Source organism: Gorilla gorilla, chromosome 10 (genome assembly GCF_029281585.2).
Source record: "Gorilla gorilla gorilla isolate KB3781 chromosome 10, NHGRI_mGorGor1-v2.1_pri, whole genome shotgun sequence".
Taxonomy (NCBI): domain Eukaryota; kingdom Metazoa; phylum Chordata; class Mammalia; order Primates; family Hominidae; genus Gorilla; species Gorilla gorilla.
In genome coordinates this window covers 139,909,674-139,929,093 of record NC_073234.2, presented here as the reverse complement: position 1 = coordinate 139,929,093, position 19,420 = coordinate 139,909,674, and the positions used below count along the sequence as shown (strand labels likewise).

At 54.7% G+C, this 19,420-nt stretch overlaps 1 protein-coding gene across 37 annotated transcripts in view; it reads left to right on the top strand.

Moving 5' to 3' along the window:
• Positions 1–19,420, top strand: part of NCOR2 (nuclear receptor corepressor 2) — a 245,481-nt gene that overhangs the window by 92,729 nt on the left and 133,332 nt on the right. For 36 of the 37 annotated variants that reach the window (XM_055358335.2, XM_055358371.2, XM_055358370.2 and 33 more), the window contains 3 exons: positions 2,795–2,974; positions 9,638–9,751; positions 18,864–18,920. In XM_055358335.2, the coding sequence (XP_055214310.1) occupies positions 2,795–2,974; positions 9,638–9,751; positions 18,864–18,920 (351 nt within the window). The remainder of the gene's footprint in view (positions 1–2,794; positions 2,975–9,637; positions 9,752–18,863; positions 18,921–19,420) is intronic. The other variant, XM_055358347.2, reaches the window with a different exon arrangement.

Below are 19,420 nucleotides of genomic sequence, written 5' to 3'. Positions count from 1 at the left end.
GTCCTGCACTCTGGGTCCCTGGAAGGGGTGCTGCTTTGGCGCTTATGCTCAGCCCTATGGTTCTGTGGGGTGAATGGCTCAGCCCCACGGTTCTGTGGGGTGAACAGATGTGTGGCCATTTCTGATGTGGGAGCCCCTGCAGCCTCCCCCTTCAAGCACTTTCCAAGGTAGGATGCTGAGTGGCCTTGGGCATGTCGTCGAACAGAAATCCCACTTCCCACGGTGGTTATGACGGTTACGTGGATTAAGATTTGTGAATTGCTTAGAGCAGGAGGCCAGCAAACTCCAGCAAGCTCCAAATCTGGCCCTCAGTGTGTTTTTGTAAATAAAGTTTCATTGGCACACAGCCACGCCCATTTGTTCCCCGTTGCCTGCGGCTGCTTTTGCAATACAATGGCAGGGGTGAGTAGGTGAGACAGAGACCTTGTGGCCCTCAAAGCTTGAGCTATTTTTACCATCTGGCCCTTTATAGGAAAGTGCCGGCCTCTGGCATCCAGCCCCAGTGGCCTCCAGGCTCTGTTTCTGCCTCTGCGTAATGGAGATGGAGCAGCAGTCCCCTCGGAGGGCTGTTGTGGGATCCACTTCATGGGGTGTGCAGAGGACTGGGATAGGCTGAGCTGTGAGCGGCCCCAGGTGTGATTTCTAGGTGTCCCTGGGGGAGGTGGCCTGAGGAGCATGGAGGACTGCACTGGGGCGATTGAGGGATATGAGCCCTTTTCTCTGTTTCCCTCGAGGAGTCCGTGTGTGTGGAGGGAGCACCAGGTTGTCCAGGCCCCTGCTGTCCTTGCCCCCACATCTCACATGGTAACAGAGGCCAGAGGCAAACCTAATGTGACTCCAAGACTCTTGGCCCCTGTGGGTCTTGCTGGGGCTCTGTGGGGTGAGGGGAGGACAGAGGCCCTGAGGATGGCAGGAGTGGACAGAAGATGATGCAGCCTCTGTGAATCCTGAGGTTGGGGGGGCACTCGGTGGCCCCCGGGCTGCAGTTGTCGGGAGAATAATGCACCCTATGTCCTCTGGGTGCAGCTGCTGCGGGGGCGGGGAGGTGGTGGCCTGGCGCTGCTCTGGGCCTCGTCTGCCAGCAGCTGCCGGCTTGGCTGCAAGGATGGCACAGGGCGGGGGCTGGGTTCTGGAGCCCGGCTAGGGGAGGACCATCCCAGCCAACATTTATTGAGGCTTACGGTATGCCAGGCTCAGAGCCATTAACTCATTCAAGACTCACAAGGACCAGGGAGGTGCCAACTGTTCTCCCCATTGAGCAGATGGGGAACTGAGGCAGGAAGCAGTTGAGTGATCTGCTGGAGGTCACGGAACTGGAGAGTGGCAGAGGGGGCCGGGATTTGAACCCAGGGCTGCACAGGTGAGGCCTGGGTTGTTTTTTCTAACCTCCTTATCCTGAGAGTGTTCCCAGCACAGCCTGGGTGCACCAGACTTTAGCTGGTGGGATGAAGGTGTCCATGGATAACTGAATGCAGGCTTCCTTTGTTGTTAAGCACATTTTCAAAAACAGCTGTATTACACAAAGAGTGACTCTCAGTGAAAGAAAATCAGAAAAAATAACGGGCAAATAAAAAGAAGAAAGTAAAAACACCCTCTTCTGCCCTGCTGCCGAGATAACTTGTTTTAGCTTAACTGTAGCCCATTCTGATGGCTTTTCCGTGTGTTTGGGACCATATATGTTTTCTGCAAAGCCACATGTGTGTTGGCTGCATGGTTCTGGAACTTGCGTGTTTGGACAGAGCTTCATGGATGAATGTTTACAGAGGGTATGCAGAGGCCAGGCCTTGGGAGAATGGAGGCTGTGGGTCTTGGTTCCTTGGGCTGGTGGGGAACACACAGATGGGGTAAGTGGAAGAAGAGAGGTGTGTTACGGGAACAGGGAGCTGGAAGACTTCACAACTTGAGGAGAGGCTGGGAAACCATTCATGTAGCAAGAGCATTTGAACCGCATCTTGAAGGCTGTAAGGGACTCTGAATTTTGGAGAATCGGTGATGGCTGGGATGGGAATGGGATCCTTGAACAGGTGAGGACTGTCCTGACAGATGTCCAGGACTCTGGGCCTGGAGTCAGGGATGGAAACCGGGGGTGTATTGGGGAGGGGGTGTGTATTAGTCCGTTTTCATGCTGCTGATAAAGACATACCCAAGACTGGGCAATTTAAAAAAGAAAGAGGTTTAATTGTACTCACAGTTCCATGTGGCTGTGGAGGGCTCACAATCATGGCAGAGGGCAAAGAGGAGCAAGTCACATCTTACATGGATGGCAGCAGGCAAAAAGTTGGCAACTACATTAGTCAGGGTTCTCTAGAGGGACAGAACTAATAGAAAATATATATATATATATTACATAAAGGGGAATTTATTAAGGAGTATTAACTCACACGATCACAAGGTCCCACAGCAGGCCATCTGCAAGCTGAGAAGCAAGGAAGCCAGTCTGAGTCCAAAGCTTGAAGAACTTGGAGTGTGATGTTCGAGGGCAGGAAGCATCCAGCACGGGAGAAAGATGTAGGCTGGGAGGCTAGGCCAGTCTCGCCTTTGCACATTTTTCTGTCTGCTTTATATTCGCTGGCAGCTGATTAGATGGTGCCTACACAGATTAAGGGTGGGTCTGCCTTCTCCAGCCCACTGACTCAAATGTTAATCTCCTTTGGCAACACCCTCACAGACATACCGAGGATCAATACTTTGCCTCCTTCAATACAGTCAGGTTGACAGTATTAACCATCACAGGGTCGTACAGACTGGGGGTGTCCCCTGTGCTGACCCCATGCCTGCTTTTTTTCTGCCACAGGACCGTAGCCTGACGGGCAAGCTGGAACCGGTGTCTCCCCCCAGCCCCCCGCACACTGACCCTGAGCTGGAGCTGGTGCCGCCGCGGCTGTCCAAGGAGGAGCTGATCCAGAACATGGACCGCGTGGACCGAGAGATCACCATGGTAGAGCAGCAGATCTCTAAGCTGAAGAAGAAGCAGGTGTGAATGGGCAGGGGGAGGGGGAGTGTTTGCTCTGAGTCTCCATTCTAGCAGCAGTGACAGCGGTGTCACAGACATGTGCCAAGCCCTTCCCAAGTTCCTGGGTGCTCACTGGTTTTTATGCCCTTTATGTTTATTGGACAGGAGCACATCCACAGAACTTTCTGCCATGATGGAAACACTGTGTATCTGCAGGATAGCCATGTTCCACTGTTGAGCATTTGAAATGTGCCTACTGTGACTGAGGAACTGATTTTTAATTTTTGTTTAATATACGTATTAAACATGCCTTTGAATAGCCACACAGGCTGCTGCATTAGACAGCACAAGAATGGAGGGTAAAAGTTCAGGATTTCTAGCCAGTCTGTCCAGGTTCAGATCCTGTTTCTTCCAGTACCAGGCAACGTGGGGTGGGCAGTCCCTTCTCTATGCTTCACTTTCCTTATCTATAATGTGGTGAAACAGCCCCTGGCTCTGGAATCTGAACGGACTGGCCTCCTAACTGCTCTTTACTAGCTGTGTGGCCCTGGAATTTCATCTCTTGGAGCCTTGGTTTCCTTGCCTGTAAAATGGACAACTTGTAGAAGAGGGAGCAAGATCCCGAGATTAAAAATAAATCCTCATTGTCACTGTTGAAACCACACAAAGACAAGCGGAGAAAAAGCTGATATAAATATTTATAACATTCATTTTATAACTTTGTTTTAAATATGAGTTAATATACAATTCCTTGATAATCTGCCTTTTCCCAGCTCTTCATGGTTTGCTCCCTGGTATCATTCAGGTCTCTGCTCAGATGTCCCTGATACCAAGAGGCCACCGTCAGCCTTGTACAGGAACACACACCCCCAACCCTCCTCTATCCTGGGTTCAGCCAATCCAGCCAATTCTAGCTGCTGCTGGTTTTTGTAAATAAAGTTTTATTGGCACAGCTACGACCACTTGTCTATGTATCTGTATACACATGTGTGTTTATATGACTGCTTTTCTGCCACAGTGGCAGAGTTAAGTCATCACAACAGAGACCTGTGTGGCCTGCAAATTCAAAAATATTTGCTGTTTAGGCCTTTAAAGAAAAGCTTTGGGCTGGGCATGGTGGCTGATGCCTGTAATCCCAGCACTTTGGGAGGCTGAGGCTGGAGGATCACTTGAGCCCGGGAGTTTAAGACCAGTGTGGGCAACATAGCGAGACCCTGTCTCTACAAATAATTTAAAACATTAGCCAGGTGTGGTGGCACATGCCTGTGGTCACAGCTACTCAGGAGGCTGAGGCAGGAGTGCCTGAGCCCAGGAGGTTTAGGCTGCATGAGCCATGATTGCCACTGCACTCTTGCCTGGGCAACAGAGTGAGACTGTATCTCAACAAAAAGAAATTTTGCTGATCACTGATCTGTCTCATCACCCTGCTGGTGACATCATTATTTGAATTAATATAGACCCAGCTTTGTTATACAGTGGTCCTCTCCTTGTCTCCCTGTTAACTGCTGTGTTCTGAGCAGCATGGGGTACATAGTAGGTGCTCATTAAAAATGGTTGATTGAGTCATTGTGACACTGTCTGGGCCCCAGGGAGCGTCTAGACTAATGGGAGAAACAGGCTTATATCTAGTGCCCTCCAGACAAGGAAGTAGGGGCTCCAAGGAGGATCAAGGGCTCATTTTAGCCACTGTAGGCAGGTGGGTGAAGGCTGGTGAGAGTAGGCTTCCAGGAAGAGGTGCCCTGGTAGCTGGGTTTTGAAGGACGCTCCAGGGGGAGAGCATTGATTTCAAGGGTCCATCGTGGCTGTCACGTGGTTGGGGGAACCAGGATTTGAGGATAGTCCAGCAGTGAGACCCAGTCCTGGAGACTCTGCCAACTGTCCTAGGCTTCAGCGGGCAGTGGGTAGGTCTCATGTTGGTGGTACAGGCATCCCGAGAGGGGCCGGGCCCCGGCGGCATGGGCAGGCATTGCCAGGGCCAGCCTGGTACCGCACCGTTAGGCCTCCAGGCCTGGCCTTGGGGTGGGGCTGAAGCTGCGGGTCACTGGCACACATTGGTGACTGCAGCTGGAAGCCAGGTGGCTCAAGGCAGCCCTCAATGGTTAGGTTTTTGTTTGTTTGTTTTTTCCCCTCTAAATTCCACTTTGGCATTTTTTAAAAGTGAAATTCTCAAGCATAATTATTTTAAAGTGCACAATTCAGTGGCATTTCGTACATTTGCAGTGTTGTGCAGCTGTCACCTCTATCTGGTTCCCAGCCATTTCAACAACCCACAGGGAAGCCTCATAGGAGCTAAAGTAGCCACTCCCTGTTCCCCTACTCTCTGTCTCTATGGACTGACCTGTTCTAGACATTTCCTATATAGGGCATCACACAGTATGCGTCCTTTCTGGCTTCTTCTACATAGTGTCATGGTTTTGGAGTTTATCATGTTGTCTCTTGTCTCCATCCTTCATTCCTTTTTATGGCTGAAACATATTCCGTTGTATGGAGATGCCTCCTTTTGTTTATTTCATCATCTGTGGCCATTTGGGCTGTGGCTGTTGTGAATAGTGCTGCTGTTGAACATTTGTGTTCAAGTTTTTGTTGAACTTGTTTGAAAACAGGGACACCTGTTTTCAGTTCTCATGGGTATATACCTAGGAGCAGAATTGCTGGGTCGTGTCGTACAGTAACTCTAGGTTTAATTTGCTGATGACTTTCCAGGCTGTTTTCCACATCAGCTGCCCCATTTTACATTCTTACCAGCAATGCATGAAGATTCCTGGTTTTCCGCATCCTCACCGACCGCCCTCCAGCTTTTTTTTTTTTTTTTTTTTTTTGAGATGGAATCTCACTCTGTTGCCCAGGCTGGAGTGCAGTAGTGCCATCTTGGCTCACTGGAGCCTCTACCTCCTGGGCTCAAGCGATCCTTCTACCTCAGCCTTCTGAGTAGCTGGGAGTACAGGTGTGCATCACGACACCCAGCTAATTTTTGTATTTTTTGTAGAGATGGGGTTTCACCATGTTGCCCAAGCTGGTCTCAAACTGCTGGTCTTGAGTGATCTGCCCACCTTGGCCTCTCAAAGTGCTGGGATTTCAGTTGTGAGCCACTGTCCCTAGCCACACCAACCCTTTTTTATCTTCCTTTAAAAAATGTTTTTGATTCCAGCCATCCTAGTGGTTGTACAGCGCTATCTCATTGTGGTTTTGATTTGCATTAGACAGCCCTTTATAGCGTGTCACTGCTGTGCAGCAGTTTTTTCAGCATTATCTCCTTGATCTTTCAAACAACCTTATGAGGTAGGCATATACTCACAGGTTCTGCTGAAGTAGACACTGAGGTCAGGGAGGTGAAGAGCCCTAGCTGAGGCTGCAGAGCTGGTGAGCGGGGGGCTCAGGCTTGAATCCAGGCCCAGCAGAGCTAGTCACCCTCTTAGCTGGGTCTCTGTAGGTGTCCCAGGTAGTATTTTCTCTAGTACCTGAGGAAGGGCCACCTTCCCTGGCTGGAGGGAGCCTCTCTCCTGCCCACCCTTTCGGGGCTGTGGGCTTCTTCCCCTTCTTGGCTTTGTTTGTTTGGTGCTTTGGGGGAGTATTTTGATGCCCTTCTTGAAGCGACCACCAGGGGTCGCTGTGGGACTGAGGCAGTTCTGCTCAAACCACCAGCGATGGAGTCTGTAAAAGCCAGCATCCTGGATTTTCTGGCTTTTCCTGTGTTCACTTCTTCTTGGGCACCTTTTTGGGTTCATACTGATCTGCTCTGTGGTCATGTGCAGGCTGTGTGAGCGTCATAAGTGGAGCAGAACCATGTTCTGATCTCACTTGTGATGCCCTGTCACATTGCAGAATGGGGCATTGGCCTTCCATCTGACCTTGGGCCAGTGCCCTAAACCCTCTGGTCTTCAGCCTCTCTCTTGCTATGAAGCAGACGGCAGCATGATGGGATGCTCTTTCCAACGGTGTTAGGAGGAGGGGGTTCATACATGGACAGATGAGGATGAGGGTGATGGGGGTGATGAGGATGAGGATGAGGATGATGGGGTGATGAGGAGGAGGGTGATGAGGATGATGAGGGTGATGGGCGTGATGAGGATGAGGGTGACGAGGATGATGGGGGTGATGAGGATGAGGGGGGTGATGAGGATGGGGGGTGATAAGGATGAGGTTGATGAGGATGGGGGTGATGAGGATGAGGGTGAAGAGGGTGATGAGGATGAGGGTGATGGGGGTGATGAGGATGAGGATGAAGGGGTGATGAGGATGATAGGGGTGATGAGGATGAGGATGATGGGGGTGATGAAGATGAGGGTGATGGGGATGATGAGGATGATGAGGGTGATGAGGATGATGGAAGTCATGAGGATGATGAGGGTGATGGGGTGATGAGGATGAGGATGATGGGGTGAAGATGATGAAGATGAGGGGGGTGATGAGGATGAAGATGAGGGGAGTGATGAGGATGACAGTGATGAGGATGAGGACGATGGGGGTGATGAGGATGAGGGTGAAGGGGGTGATGAGGATGAGGATGATGGGGCTGATGAGGATGAGGATGATGAGGATGAGGGTGATGGGGGTGATCAGGATGATGGGGGTGATGAGGATGAGGATGATGGGGGTGATGAGGATGAGGGTGATGAGGATGAGGATGATGAGGTGATGAGGATGAGGATGATGGGGGTGATGAGGATGAGGGTGATGGAGGTGATGAGGATGAGGGTGATGGGGGTGATGAGGATGAGGATGATGGGGTGATGAGGATGAGGGTGATGGGGGTGATGAGGATGAGGATGAGGGTGATGATGAGGATGATGGGGGTGATGAGGATGAGGATGATGGGGGTGATGAGGATGAGGATGATGGGGTGATGAGGATGAGGGTGATGAGGGTGATGAGGATGAGGATGATGGGGTGATGAGGATGAAGATGAGGGGGGGTGATGAGGATGAGGGTGAGGGTGATGGGGTGATGAGGATGAGGATGATGAGGGTGATGAGGATGATGAGGATGATGGGGTGATGAGGATGAAGATGAGGGGGGGTGATGAGGATGAGGGTGAGGGTGATGGGGTGATGAGGATGAGGATGATGAGGGTGAGGATGATGAGGATGATGGGGTGATGAGGGTGATGAGGATGAGGGTGATGGGGTGATGAGGATGAAGATGAGGGGGGGTGATGAGGATGAGGGTGAGGATGATGAGGGTGATGAGGGTGATGAGGATGAGGATGATGGGGTGATGAGGATGAAGATGAGGGGGGGTGATGAGGATGAGGGTGAGGGTGATGAGGATGAGGATGATGAGGGTGATGAGGGTGATGAGGATGAGGATGATGGGGTGATGAGGATGAGGATGATGAGGATGAGGATGATGAGGGTGATGAGGGTGATGAGGATGAGGATGATGAGGGTGATGAGGATGAGGATGATGAGGATGAGGATGATGAGGGTGATGAGGGTGATGAGGATGAGGATGATGGGGTGATGAGGATGAGGATGATGAGGATGAGGATGATGAGGGTGATGAGGGTGATGAGGATGAGGATGATGGGGTGATGAGGATGAGGATGATGAGGATGAGGATGATGAGGGTGATGAGGGTGATGAGGATGAGGATGATGGGGTGATGAGGATGAGGATGATGAGGATGAGGATGATGAGGGTGATGAGGGTGATGAGGATGAGGATGATGAGGGTGATGAGGATGAGGATGATGAGGATGAGGATGATGAGGGTGATGAGGGTGATGAGGATGAGGATGATGGGGTGATGAGGATGAAGATGAGGATGAGGGTGAGGGTGATGGGGTGATGAGGATGAGGATGATGAGGGTGATGAGGATGAGGATGATGGAGGTGATGGGATGAAGATGAGGGGCGTGATGAGGATGACAGTGATGAGGATGAGGACGAGCAGGGTGATGAGGATGCAGGTGATGGGGTGATGAGGAAGAGGATGATGGGGGTGATGAGGATGAAGATGGTCGGGGTGATGAGGATGAGGATCATGGGGGTAGTGAGGATGAGGATGATGGGGGTGATGAGGAGCACCTGTGTGTCAGGTGCTGCGTGCTTTGCACGCCTCATGAGCTCATTTCACCCTCACAGCGGCTCTCTAGAGTAGTAACTCTTTTATCCCCATTTTCCAGAAGAGGAAGGTAAGGCTTAGAGAGGTCCAGGAGCTTCTCAAGGCTACGCAGTAAATAGGAGTGGGAGTTGAGCTCCAGTCTCAACCAGTGCAGCTGTGGAGTCTGCGCAGCCTCTCCTAGCACTGGTGCTGCCTGATGCTGCCTGTAGGAACCGTAATGGGTAATAATGCCGGCTCGCAGCAGGCCTGACTGTGCCTGCCTGGGTAACTCATTCAGTTCTCACCACAGTCAGAATGGCGGCACGGCAATCAGCCCCGTTTACTGATGGGGAAACTGAGGCCTAGCAGGGTGAGGCTGCTTGGCTGTGCTTCCCTGGCTGGCAAGTCACGAAGGCAGGATTTGAACCTGGCTTTGGAGCTTGGAGGCTGCAGCTGGCCCTGGAGCTGGGGCCTCTCCCGGGTGTGGAGTCCCTGGGGTGACTCACAGGAAATAGGTAGCAGCCTGACTTCCTGTGCGCGGCCGTGGCCCGGGCTGCAAGGGGGCCTCCCCGCACCCTGGGGGCTGCAGCCCTCCTTCCACCCGCTGGGGTGCTCATCCCTCACGTTCTGCCTCTCCCCACAGCAACAGCTGGAGGAGGAGGCTGCCAAGCCGCCCGAGCCTGAGAAGCCCGTGTCACCGCCGCCCATCGAGTCGAAGCACCGCAGCCTGGTGCAGATCATCTACGACGAGAACCGGGTATGTGTCCCCGCCCTGGCCTGCTGCCCCCTGGTGCTGGCCATGAGGAGCTTCACAGGGGGCACCATGAATCGGGCCTCAGTGTTTCCATCTACGTGGGGAGGGGACCTCGCCACCCTCTCCCCCAGAGATACAGGGTTTATGAGTGGGTGGGGGAAGGTGACCGGTGGAAAGCCATCCTGGTGTGGCCTCTGGGCTGTTCTGCTCAGACACTCAGATGGGTGTGGACTATGGCTGGTCAGCAGGATGCAACACAAAACAGAGGTTTTGGGCTCCAGGAGAGCACCAGGGTCCAGCTGATGGCCAAGGGTAAGGGGCTGCCACTTTAGGTGCTGGTGCAGAAGAAATCCCTTTAAGGAAAAAGATAATGACATTATGACCGCAGCAGTGAGGTTTCATGGAGCAGCCCCTCCCGTCAGTCCTGGAAGGGCAGGTACAGGTGTCATTTCCATTTTCCTAAGGCCAAGAGAGGTTAAGTGACTTGTCCAGAGTCACACAGCTAGGAAGCATTGGACCTGGATTTGAACCTGTGGGCTGTCAGACCACAGGGCCTGAGTTCTCAGCACTGGCTTCCACTGATACTGGGCCCTGAAAGGGGCCTTTGAGATGATTGAAACACAGAGTCTGGAGCAGGCTGTGGAGGCCCATGGAGATCCCACTGGGGGCAGCTATAGTGGGTCTGGTCTTGGTGGAGGGGCTTGGGATGCTCAGAGCAGTGTCTCCAGGGGCTGGACCCTAAGGGTCTGTGCACCCCCAAGGTGGAACCTTGTGTCTGGTGAGGTGGTAAGCTCCCCATCTTCCCAGTCAAGCCACTACCAGCTGGGCTTTAATGATTTACAGTGGACTTTTTCTAAATGTACTCAGGATCTGTGGATGTTGATCCCCTCCCTTATTTTCTGGATGAGGAAACTGAGGCCCAGAGAGGGACTGGTCCTTGTGAAGCGTGACAGATGAGGAACCTCCTCTCCCTGCCTTGGCTTCTCTGGTTCCCCTCCTGCCCGTAGCCCCAGCCACCCTTCCCAGCTGCCTTTTCTGTAATATCTTCCTTGGCCAATCAGTGCTCAGAGTTGAGGTGGGGGTGGGGAGGCCTCGAGTCACGTGGTGGGTGCCTGCAGTGGCAGCCTGAGGCAGGGAACTACTGGATCAACCTGTTTGGCTATGCCTCCACCTCTAGAAACAGCGATGTCATGCAGAATGAGACAAGCCTGTTTGGGGCCTGGGAACTGTGTGCCCGGCTCACTCTCCCACACCCTGACCCCTCACCCCAAGCACCACTAGTAACAGTCATAGGAGAGCCAAGGGGCCACACATCCTTCAGCCAGGCATCCTGGGTTCAAATCCCATTTCTCCCACTTCCTGGCTCTGTGACCCTGGAGCGTTGTACTTAAACCTTCCTGTGCCTCATGCTCCACAGCTTTAAAACAGTGACGATGACGGCATCACCTAGTACAGTTGGTGTGGGGATTAAAGGGGTAATTTCCTAGTGCCCTTAGGACAGACAGTGCCTGGCACCAAAGAAGTGCCAGCTGGTGCTATTAATTGTCATTATCATAGCTCTCATTTCTTCTTGTGTTTGTTTACCTTGTGCATTTAATAGAATACTATTTGCATTTAGTAGAACTACTGTTATTCTCTCAATTTTGCTCATCAAGAAACCAAAGCTCAGAGAGGGAAGGAGACCTCCCTGAGACTGCAGAGCAAGTGAGCTTTGAGCCTGGGACTTGGAGCCAAGATTGAGATGGCTCCAGGAGCCCAAAGTGGAGGGGACATGGGCAGGGCTCCTGAGAGTGTCACCTCTACCTGCCCTCTCTGATCCTTGGTGGAGAGCAGACACGGTTCTCTCCAGCAGCTGTGGAGGCCAGGTCAGTGGCCCAGCACATTGCTGCAGTGCCTTGGCCCTCTGCTTGGAGCTCCTCTCCTTGCAAGGCTCATACTGTCACTTCCATCTTTGCTCAAGTGGCCCCTTCTCAGCAAGACCCGTTTCAACCCTCTACTTAATACTGAAAACCCTTTTTTCAGGAAAAGGAGTTTTCAGGATGACACCCGTTTTCCTCCTTTGTGGCTTCTGATTCTCCTTAGCCCTTGTCCCCATGGGACATGATTTCTGTTTTACTTATTTATTCTGTTTATTATGAATGGAAACTCCGTAAGGGCAGGGATTTTATTCCTGCCCACTTTTATTTCCAGTGGTATCTCCAGCACCTAAAACACTGCTCACCACACGGCAGATGCGCATTAAATAATTATTGTGCAAATATTCAGGCGGCAGGAAGGGAGGGGAGATGGAGGCGGGTGGCCAGCTCTGGCCCATGGAAGAGGCCTCTGGTTTGGGGGCGTGGGGGCTGGTGGGGATCCTCTGCCTGGGCTGAGTCTCTGAGCCTCCAAAGCCTGCAGCCTAATGTGCGGGAGGCCCCCAGCCGCCTTTGGCAGGAGCAGCCAGGACTTACCGCCCCTTGGGGGATCAGTAGGATTAAATTTTAATCCGCCTTCCTTCCCTGCTGGTTCCTGGAGAGATGGGGGACAAGGGTCTGTCTCTAAACGTTGAGCCAGCCGGAAAACGCAGCTTCCCTGCCGGGCAGGGCCCGCCTAGCAGTTCTGAGTGCTGGAGTCTGGCTCATTATCCATTCGGAGCACATTAGTGAGGCACCTGCTGAGCAAGGCTTTTCCCGCCTCCCCGCCTCCTGGGAGCTGCCTGCGTGGGCGGGGGCCGGGCAGGTGTGCACAGATGGCGGGGCAGCCAGCAGGGTGGCTGCAGCCTGAGAGCAGGAGCAGACAGGGTGGCCCGGGCCCACGAGGGCAGAAGCGTGACCTGGAAGTGGGTGCTGGGAAAGGCTTCTTGGAGGCAGTGGGTGGGCCGGAAGGAGGGCGTTCGGGTGAGGGGGCATGGCACAGGCCAAGTCCCAGAGAGGGGACTGGCGTCTCCTTTGATCTTCAAAGGTGGTGGGCACGAGGTAGGAGCCTGTTGGTTCCGGGACAAGGCACGCACTTGGAATCTGGATAAAACATACACAGAGGCAGCGCTAGCGATGTGTGGATGCATAAGGGGCATTTGTGCAGCACAGGTTGCTGGTACTGTAGGAATTCAGGACACTGGGGAACAGTCAGGATGGGCTTCATAGAGGAGACGGGCCTGGAGCTAGGTTGACTGGGGAAAGGTAGAAGGCTGCTTCCAATAGAGATGTAGATGGCTCATTCACAAGGTGGAGAGGAGGCAGGATTGATGGAAGCGGCAACCCCAGTTGCTGAGTAATGCAGAAATCAGCAGAAGACTCAGGTCCTTGTCTTCCAGTCTAAGCGTCTTAAAAGGAAAGTGTTTATGTGATGTGATTAGGACTCAGTGTGTGCACAGTGTGATCGGGACTGAGCAGGGCAAAGAAGAAGAATACCATCAACAGTCACCGTGAACGTGAAGCATTCAGTAGAGCCTTTTGGGGGTTTTGGCACTCCTCATGCTTCTTTGTAGGGCCCAGCGTCAGACCCCCTGATTCAAGATTTTCAGAGCAGTGCTTCAGACCCCGTCCTGTGGCCTCAGCATCCTGTACCAGGCCCCCACCTCTGGCCTCCATGCCCGGCCACCTGGTCATCAGAACTGCCCCCAGGGTCCAGGGGTTCTTTCAGATTGTCCGTTTCAGCCCCGCGAGGCTGCTGCACGCGTCCTCTGACCTGCCGCTTTTCCTGCTCGTCGCCCACCCTGGGAGAGTTCTGCACGGGGCTCATGGGCATGGGGCTCTGTTTGCAGATGAGGAAGCTGAAGCTCCGGGTAGGCCGTTGCCCTGAGGCACTGCTGCAGCCAGCGGAGGGGCTTGGGTGCAGGACTGGGGGCTCGGGGCTTCTTGGGTGAGTAGGTGCTGCCCCCAATCTGCAGGTGAGGAAGCCAGTGTGGCAGAGAAGGGGCTAGGATGGGGCTTCCAGGCAGGGGAGAGGCTAGGGAGTGATCAGTGTCAGGTCTGTTTCTGTGCTCTAGAGGAGAGCTGCATGTGGATGTATGTGTGGTTTGTGTGCCTGTGGGTACACGTGTGTATACGGGTGGATGTATGTGTGGTATGTGTGCCTGTGGGTACACGTGTGTATACGGGTGGATGTATGTGTGGTATGTGTGTTGGATACACATGTGTATGTGTGAGCATACACGTGTGCCTTTGGATGGCTGTGCATACTTCTATGTGAATACTTAGAGTAAGAGTCAGCTTGTGTGGGACGAGCATGTGGTGATGTGTGCATTGATACAGCACACTTGGGTGTGTGTATGCGGGCATGTGTGTATGTGTGGACCTCTGGATGGCTGTGTGCACATGTGTATAAGCGTGTATGAGTCAGCATGTGGGGCCTGTGGTTATCTGTGCACTTACACATCCATGCATACACACGTGGGTGCGTGTGTGTATGTGTGCAGGTATACTTGTGGGTGCTATGTGCACATGCGTGAACATTCATCCACGAATTGGCACATGTGAGGCGTGTATATAGGTATTCGTGCATCTGTGCACCTGTATGCATACGCATGTGTTCACATGGGTACACGTTAGGCTGTGTGCATGTGTGTACAGGTGGATGTGCGTGAGATGGCAGGTGTGGGGCAGGTGTGGTTACATCATGTGTTCACTTGGGTGCACATGTGTATGTGCGTGTGCCTTGATGTGTGTGGACGTGTGTATGTCTTTGCGTGTTCCTAGATCTTGGCATGTGCACTTGGTGACGGGGGTCTGGTGCTCCCGTGCACCCGTCTGCATAGGTGACTAAGGACTTGTGTGCCCCAGCACAGCTCCTAGGCTTTTTGGGCATGGGAGGCCTGGCCACGCAGACCCAGAGTCTCTGCAGGGGTGCCACTGCTCGAATGAGAACCTGCCCGGATCTCAGTTGCCTGGCGAGAGCCCCTACAGGGGGTGGACGCCACGGTGAGCGGGGCCGCTCATTGGCTTGAGTCCCTAGGTTTTCCTTTCCTCTCAGAGCCAGGTGAGCTTGGGCAGTGGCTTCTCTCAGGCTTGGCCACCTCCCCTGCGGCGCCAGTCCCACCCACCACGATCAGAGCAGAGACCTCGGCCCCCAAAGGCCAGGAATGTGTGAGGACGTGCGTGGGGGCAGTCGGGTTTCAGTGGGATTGAGAAAGGCCTGTTTCCCTTCTCCCCCAGGGTGGGGCTGAGTCCCCTGAATTCCAGCTTCCCAGCCGGAAGGTGGCAGCCCAGCCTGAAGCCCTCCTTTGGGCCAGAGCAGTCCCTGAGTTTTGCCACCCTTGGGTGGAGTTAGTTCAGCTGTAACAAGTGTGTCCTGGCGTCCCCTGCGAGCTGGGCCTTGGGCCCGCATGGGGAAGATGCAGACAGGAGCTCCTGTTGGAGCACTTGCTGTTTGCCAGGACCAGGGGCAGCCAGGGAGACAGTGTCGGGAGGTGGCCCCCAAAGGGGCCGAGGAGATGTGGAGATATCAGCCATGGGAATATTGGGGTTGGGGAATGTTCTAGGTGGGAGAGGTTCAGGTGGGAAGGGTTTGGGATTTTGCCTAGAACTGTGTGGATTGGTGACCTCCTATCCAAGTGTCCTCTCTGAGCCTCAGTTTCCCCATCTGTAAAATGGGGCAGCCCTTGTACCCCAGAAACAGGTTACTGGGAGGCTTGGCAATCCTGATTGTGGCTTGGAGAGCAGGGAGACAGGGCCTGCCCTCTCATCCACCTCTATGGAGGGGGCAGAGAGGACTCCATGTCCTTGGAAAGGCCAGGCACATCCGGGATGTGGACTGCTTCCCCCATGGCCCTGGAGAAAGTGCCCACTGCCCTCAACCCTGTGCTGGGCCCTGCTGGACGATAGCAGCTTGGTGGCCAGCGCTGGCCTCTTCTGGTCCTGGTGGAGAGGCAGGGAGGCACTGAGCCAGCTGCAGCGACGTGGAGAGAGGACAGCGTTCTGGGCTGGGACCGGACAGCCCATAGGTACAAGAATGCTTTGCCCCAGAGACAGCCTGAGCGAGGGAGCCAGCCGCACCCCATTTCCAGGTATTTAGACCATTCCTGAGCATCCACTGTGAGCCAGATGCTGTCCAGGCACTGTGGGTGCAGCAGAGAACAGAGCAGGCACCTTGCTCCTCATGGAGTCCTCATCAGGGGAGGTGGCCAGTAAGATAAACAGTGGGACGCAGACCCTTATCCCTGACCGCATGTGCTGTGAAGACAGCCAGGTGGGAAAAAGAGTGGTCGAGGGAGGTGGGCCGCCCTGCTGCGGGGGGTCAGGGAAGGCCTCTGTGGGGAGGGGAGGCTGAGTCAAGACATGAGCAAGAGGCAGGCGAGAGCATGTGAAGATGTGGGGAACAGCATTCCAGGCAGGGAACAGTAGGTGCAAAGGCTCAGAGGCAGTAGTGGCTTTCAGTGTGCAGGGGACAGTGAGGGGCCAGCAGAGGTCAAGGTCCTGTGAGGGCTGGGACGCTGTTGACCCTGGCGAGGAGTTTGGATTTGGTGCTCAGGGTGGCAGGAAGACAGCAGCCGAGGAGGTGAGGGGGAGTTTTTGGCATGAGGCTGAATCTGTGGCCTGCGTCCACGTTCCCCAGCCATGCTACGTTCTAGAGGGTGTCTCCTCTGCATTCAAAGAGGGAAGGGATGACACGCACGTCACTTTGCTCCCTGCAGAACGTCCTTGCAGAGGTCATGGGAGTTTGGTACCCTGGGTGATGTGGTCGTTTCGTGAATGGGGAGACTGAGGCCAGACTCAGTCAGGAGACTCAGATTGCTGAGGGTTAGAGCGCAGCTGACTCCCAGATGTTGGGCAGGTGTGTTGAGAAAGGCCAATCCATCTTGGGACAGGGCCCCACAGGCCCACCTCCCCAGGAGGCTGACAAGCAGGACCAGAGAAGACCATGGAGCAGGAACAAACCCAACACTGGGAGCAGGGGATGTGGGGGCAGGAGGTGAAGGAAACACCCCAGAGAGACAGGAGGAGGTGGGGCTCCGTGTGGCTTTGGCAGGTGAAGAAGGGGTCCTCCCTGCTCTCTAGGTGCTAGCTGTGTGGCAGTGTAGTTTCTAGTGGCTTGGCCCTTTCCGTTGGTATCACTCTTTTATCTAGATGGACAGTTGCTGCTGATCCCCACAGATCATACACAAACTCCTATTCATCCCTCAAAACCTAGCCTATATAGCCCTCCTGTTACCTTTCTGGGAGAGTGACTTGTGCCCCACTTTCACACATACCTTTCTCTGCCTGAGCATACTAATCTGCTGTTACTGCTCTTAACCAACAGCCATTGTTTGGGTTTATTCCAGGCAGGGGCCAGGTCTCATTCATTCCATGTCTCTCCCCAGGTCCCAGTGTTTGGGAGCTGCCCTGCCCCCATGCTACCCCATACCCAGTCCTTCACTGGGCCTGGCTTAGGGGTTCTCCCATCTTCAGTACTCCAGGGCAGACTCTTTCCTGCTTCGAGGGTGTGGCTGGGACATTGACTCTCCGGGTGATGTCTGCCCCCATCCACCAGAAATACTAGTCCCAAGCCTAGAGGTGGTCCTGCATGGGACCTGGCCCTTGGCTTCCTCTGTCCGTGGATCCTGGAGGTCATAAGAAGGGCTTCTTCCCTGTGTTTTGTTTCTGTGCCTTAGTTTCACCATCTGTGAGATGGGGCTACTCCTGCCTGTACCTCCCATGGTGCTTATGCGCAATTGACATGTTAAGAACACACCATGTGCCCGACGCTTGGCTCATGGCAGGTGCTTGGAGAAGTGACCATCACTGTAATAGTTCTCCCCTGCTCTTCTGGCCCCCAGCCGCACCTTGAGGCTGCAGGTCTCGGGGTTTTGGCTCAGCCTGAAGGTGGCCAAGAGCATGGCTCTGCTCTTGGTGGGCCGGGCTCTGGGCTGTAGGCGGAGGCAGCTCTAGGTTCCAGCTTGAGCCCGCCTACATACCCGCTGTCTTTCTCCGGGGGTTGGGGAGGGGGAGTGATGCTGGCCTGCCACGCCCTCCTCTCTCTGCTGCAGCCGGGGAGCCTGGGCACCTCCGCCCTGCAAGGAGATCTTGGCAAAGGCTGCGTCAAATTTTTGTTGGCAGCCACATTTCCCAGGGCTTGGGGTCACCTCCTTTTGGCCAATCTGGTTTGGGGTCACTGGGGACAGTTTCAGTATGGTGATGGTGACTTCTGCGGCCTGTCCGCCTAGTCCTTGCCAAATACTGAGTGACTGCCCCAATGCAGCTGAGTCACAGCAGGGGCTCACCTGCGTGCCAGCCTGTGAACACCCATTTGCCAGCACACACGCAGTTTAGCCTGGTGCAGGGGGCACCCAAACCCACCCAAATTCTGCCCCTGCCCTCCGCCACAGCCCCCATGAAGCCACCTTCAGGAGCCCCTCCGCCCCCCACCTCCCTGTACCCGGCTGGCCTGGGCTGCCCTCCAGGCCTCCTCTGAGCGGACCCTGGTGGTCCCAGGCTGGGAGCTGGTGGTCCCAGGCTGGGAGCTGGTGGGCCTGGCCGAGGCACAATGTCTGCCTTCACACCGAGGGCCGGGGTGGGGGCCCGGAGGTCCAGCCTATTGACGGAGCGGCCACCGAGCCCTGCACCACATGTTCCTGTTTTCCTAATAAGTCCCCAGTTGTGAGTGGGGAGGAGGCGGGGAGGCCCCGGGGCAGCCCAGAAATAATTGCATGATTGTGAAACACAAGAATCCTAGAAAGGGTATCTCCGAGCGCCTCTATCTCGCCCTCCCTCCTCCTCCTCCTCCTCCTCCTCCGCTCGCTGGCTGCACTAGCTCTGAGGTAATTGTAGACAACCCAACCAGCTTCCAGGGCGAGGGAAGGCATCTCAGGGCTGGCAGTGTCGGCTGGGCTGGTGGGGAGCGGTGCCCACGTCGCTGGGCCCTGGGGGAGCGAGGCCTGCGCGCCTGCCGGGGAGCAGGCTTCGGTGGACCCGGCGCGTTTGCTAAAATCGAAACTTGGCTGGCTTGCTGGGGCCGCTGTGGGGGTATTGAGGCTCCTCTGTGTTTTTTTCCAGTGTGGGGAGGGCCTGCAGGGGGCCCCGGGCCTCCCTCCCCCGTGCTGAGGATCAGCATGCTGGACTGGGCTGGGCAGGTGCCCGCTGCTCCGGGAAGCCTCTATTTATAATCTGTGTTTTTTTGTTTTTTTAAAAAATTCCTCCTCTTCGCCATCACCCTGCAGAAGAAGGCTGAAGCTGCACATCGGATTCTGGAAGGCCTGGGGCCCCAGGTGGAGCTGGTGAGCTGGGGTACAGGGTCAGGGGCTCAGGGGAGGGCAGGGGTGGCTGGAGAGGTGGGCAGGGAGGCGGGAGGGTGCAGCGGAGGAGGAAGTCATCTATTACCAAGCGCTGCCCAGGCGGCGTCCGCAGAGGAAGCAGGAAACCCACCTTCCTGATGAGAGGACGGCAGATAGAGGGTGGGCGGGTCTGGCTGGGCTGGGTGGGGGTGGGGAGTCTTGGCAGCGAGCGCCTGCGGGGCCACCTGCGCACTCCTGTGCATACTGTGAAGCCCGGCCGCTCGGGCTGTGAGGAGAGTCACACATCTGTAGGCCGGTGCGCTTGCTCCAGCTGAGCGCGGAGAGCCGGTTCTCTGGGTCACACAATCTCGGTCCACTCCCAGGTGCACCGCTTCATGGTGGTGTGACCCTGAGCGGGTCTGTTACCCTCCCTGTGCTTCAGCTTCCTCATCTGTAAAATGGGAATCCTAACAGCACCTATTCCATTGGATTACAGTGAGGAG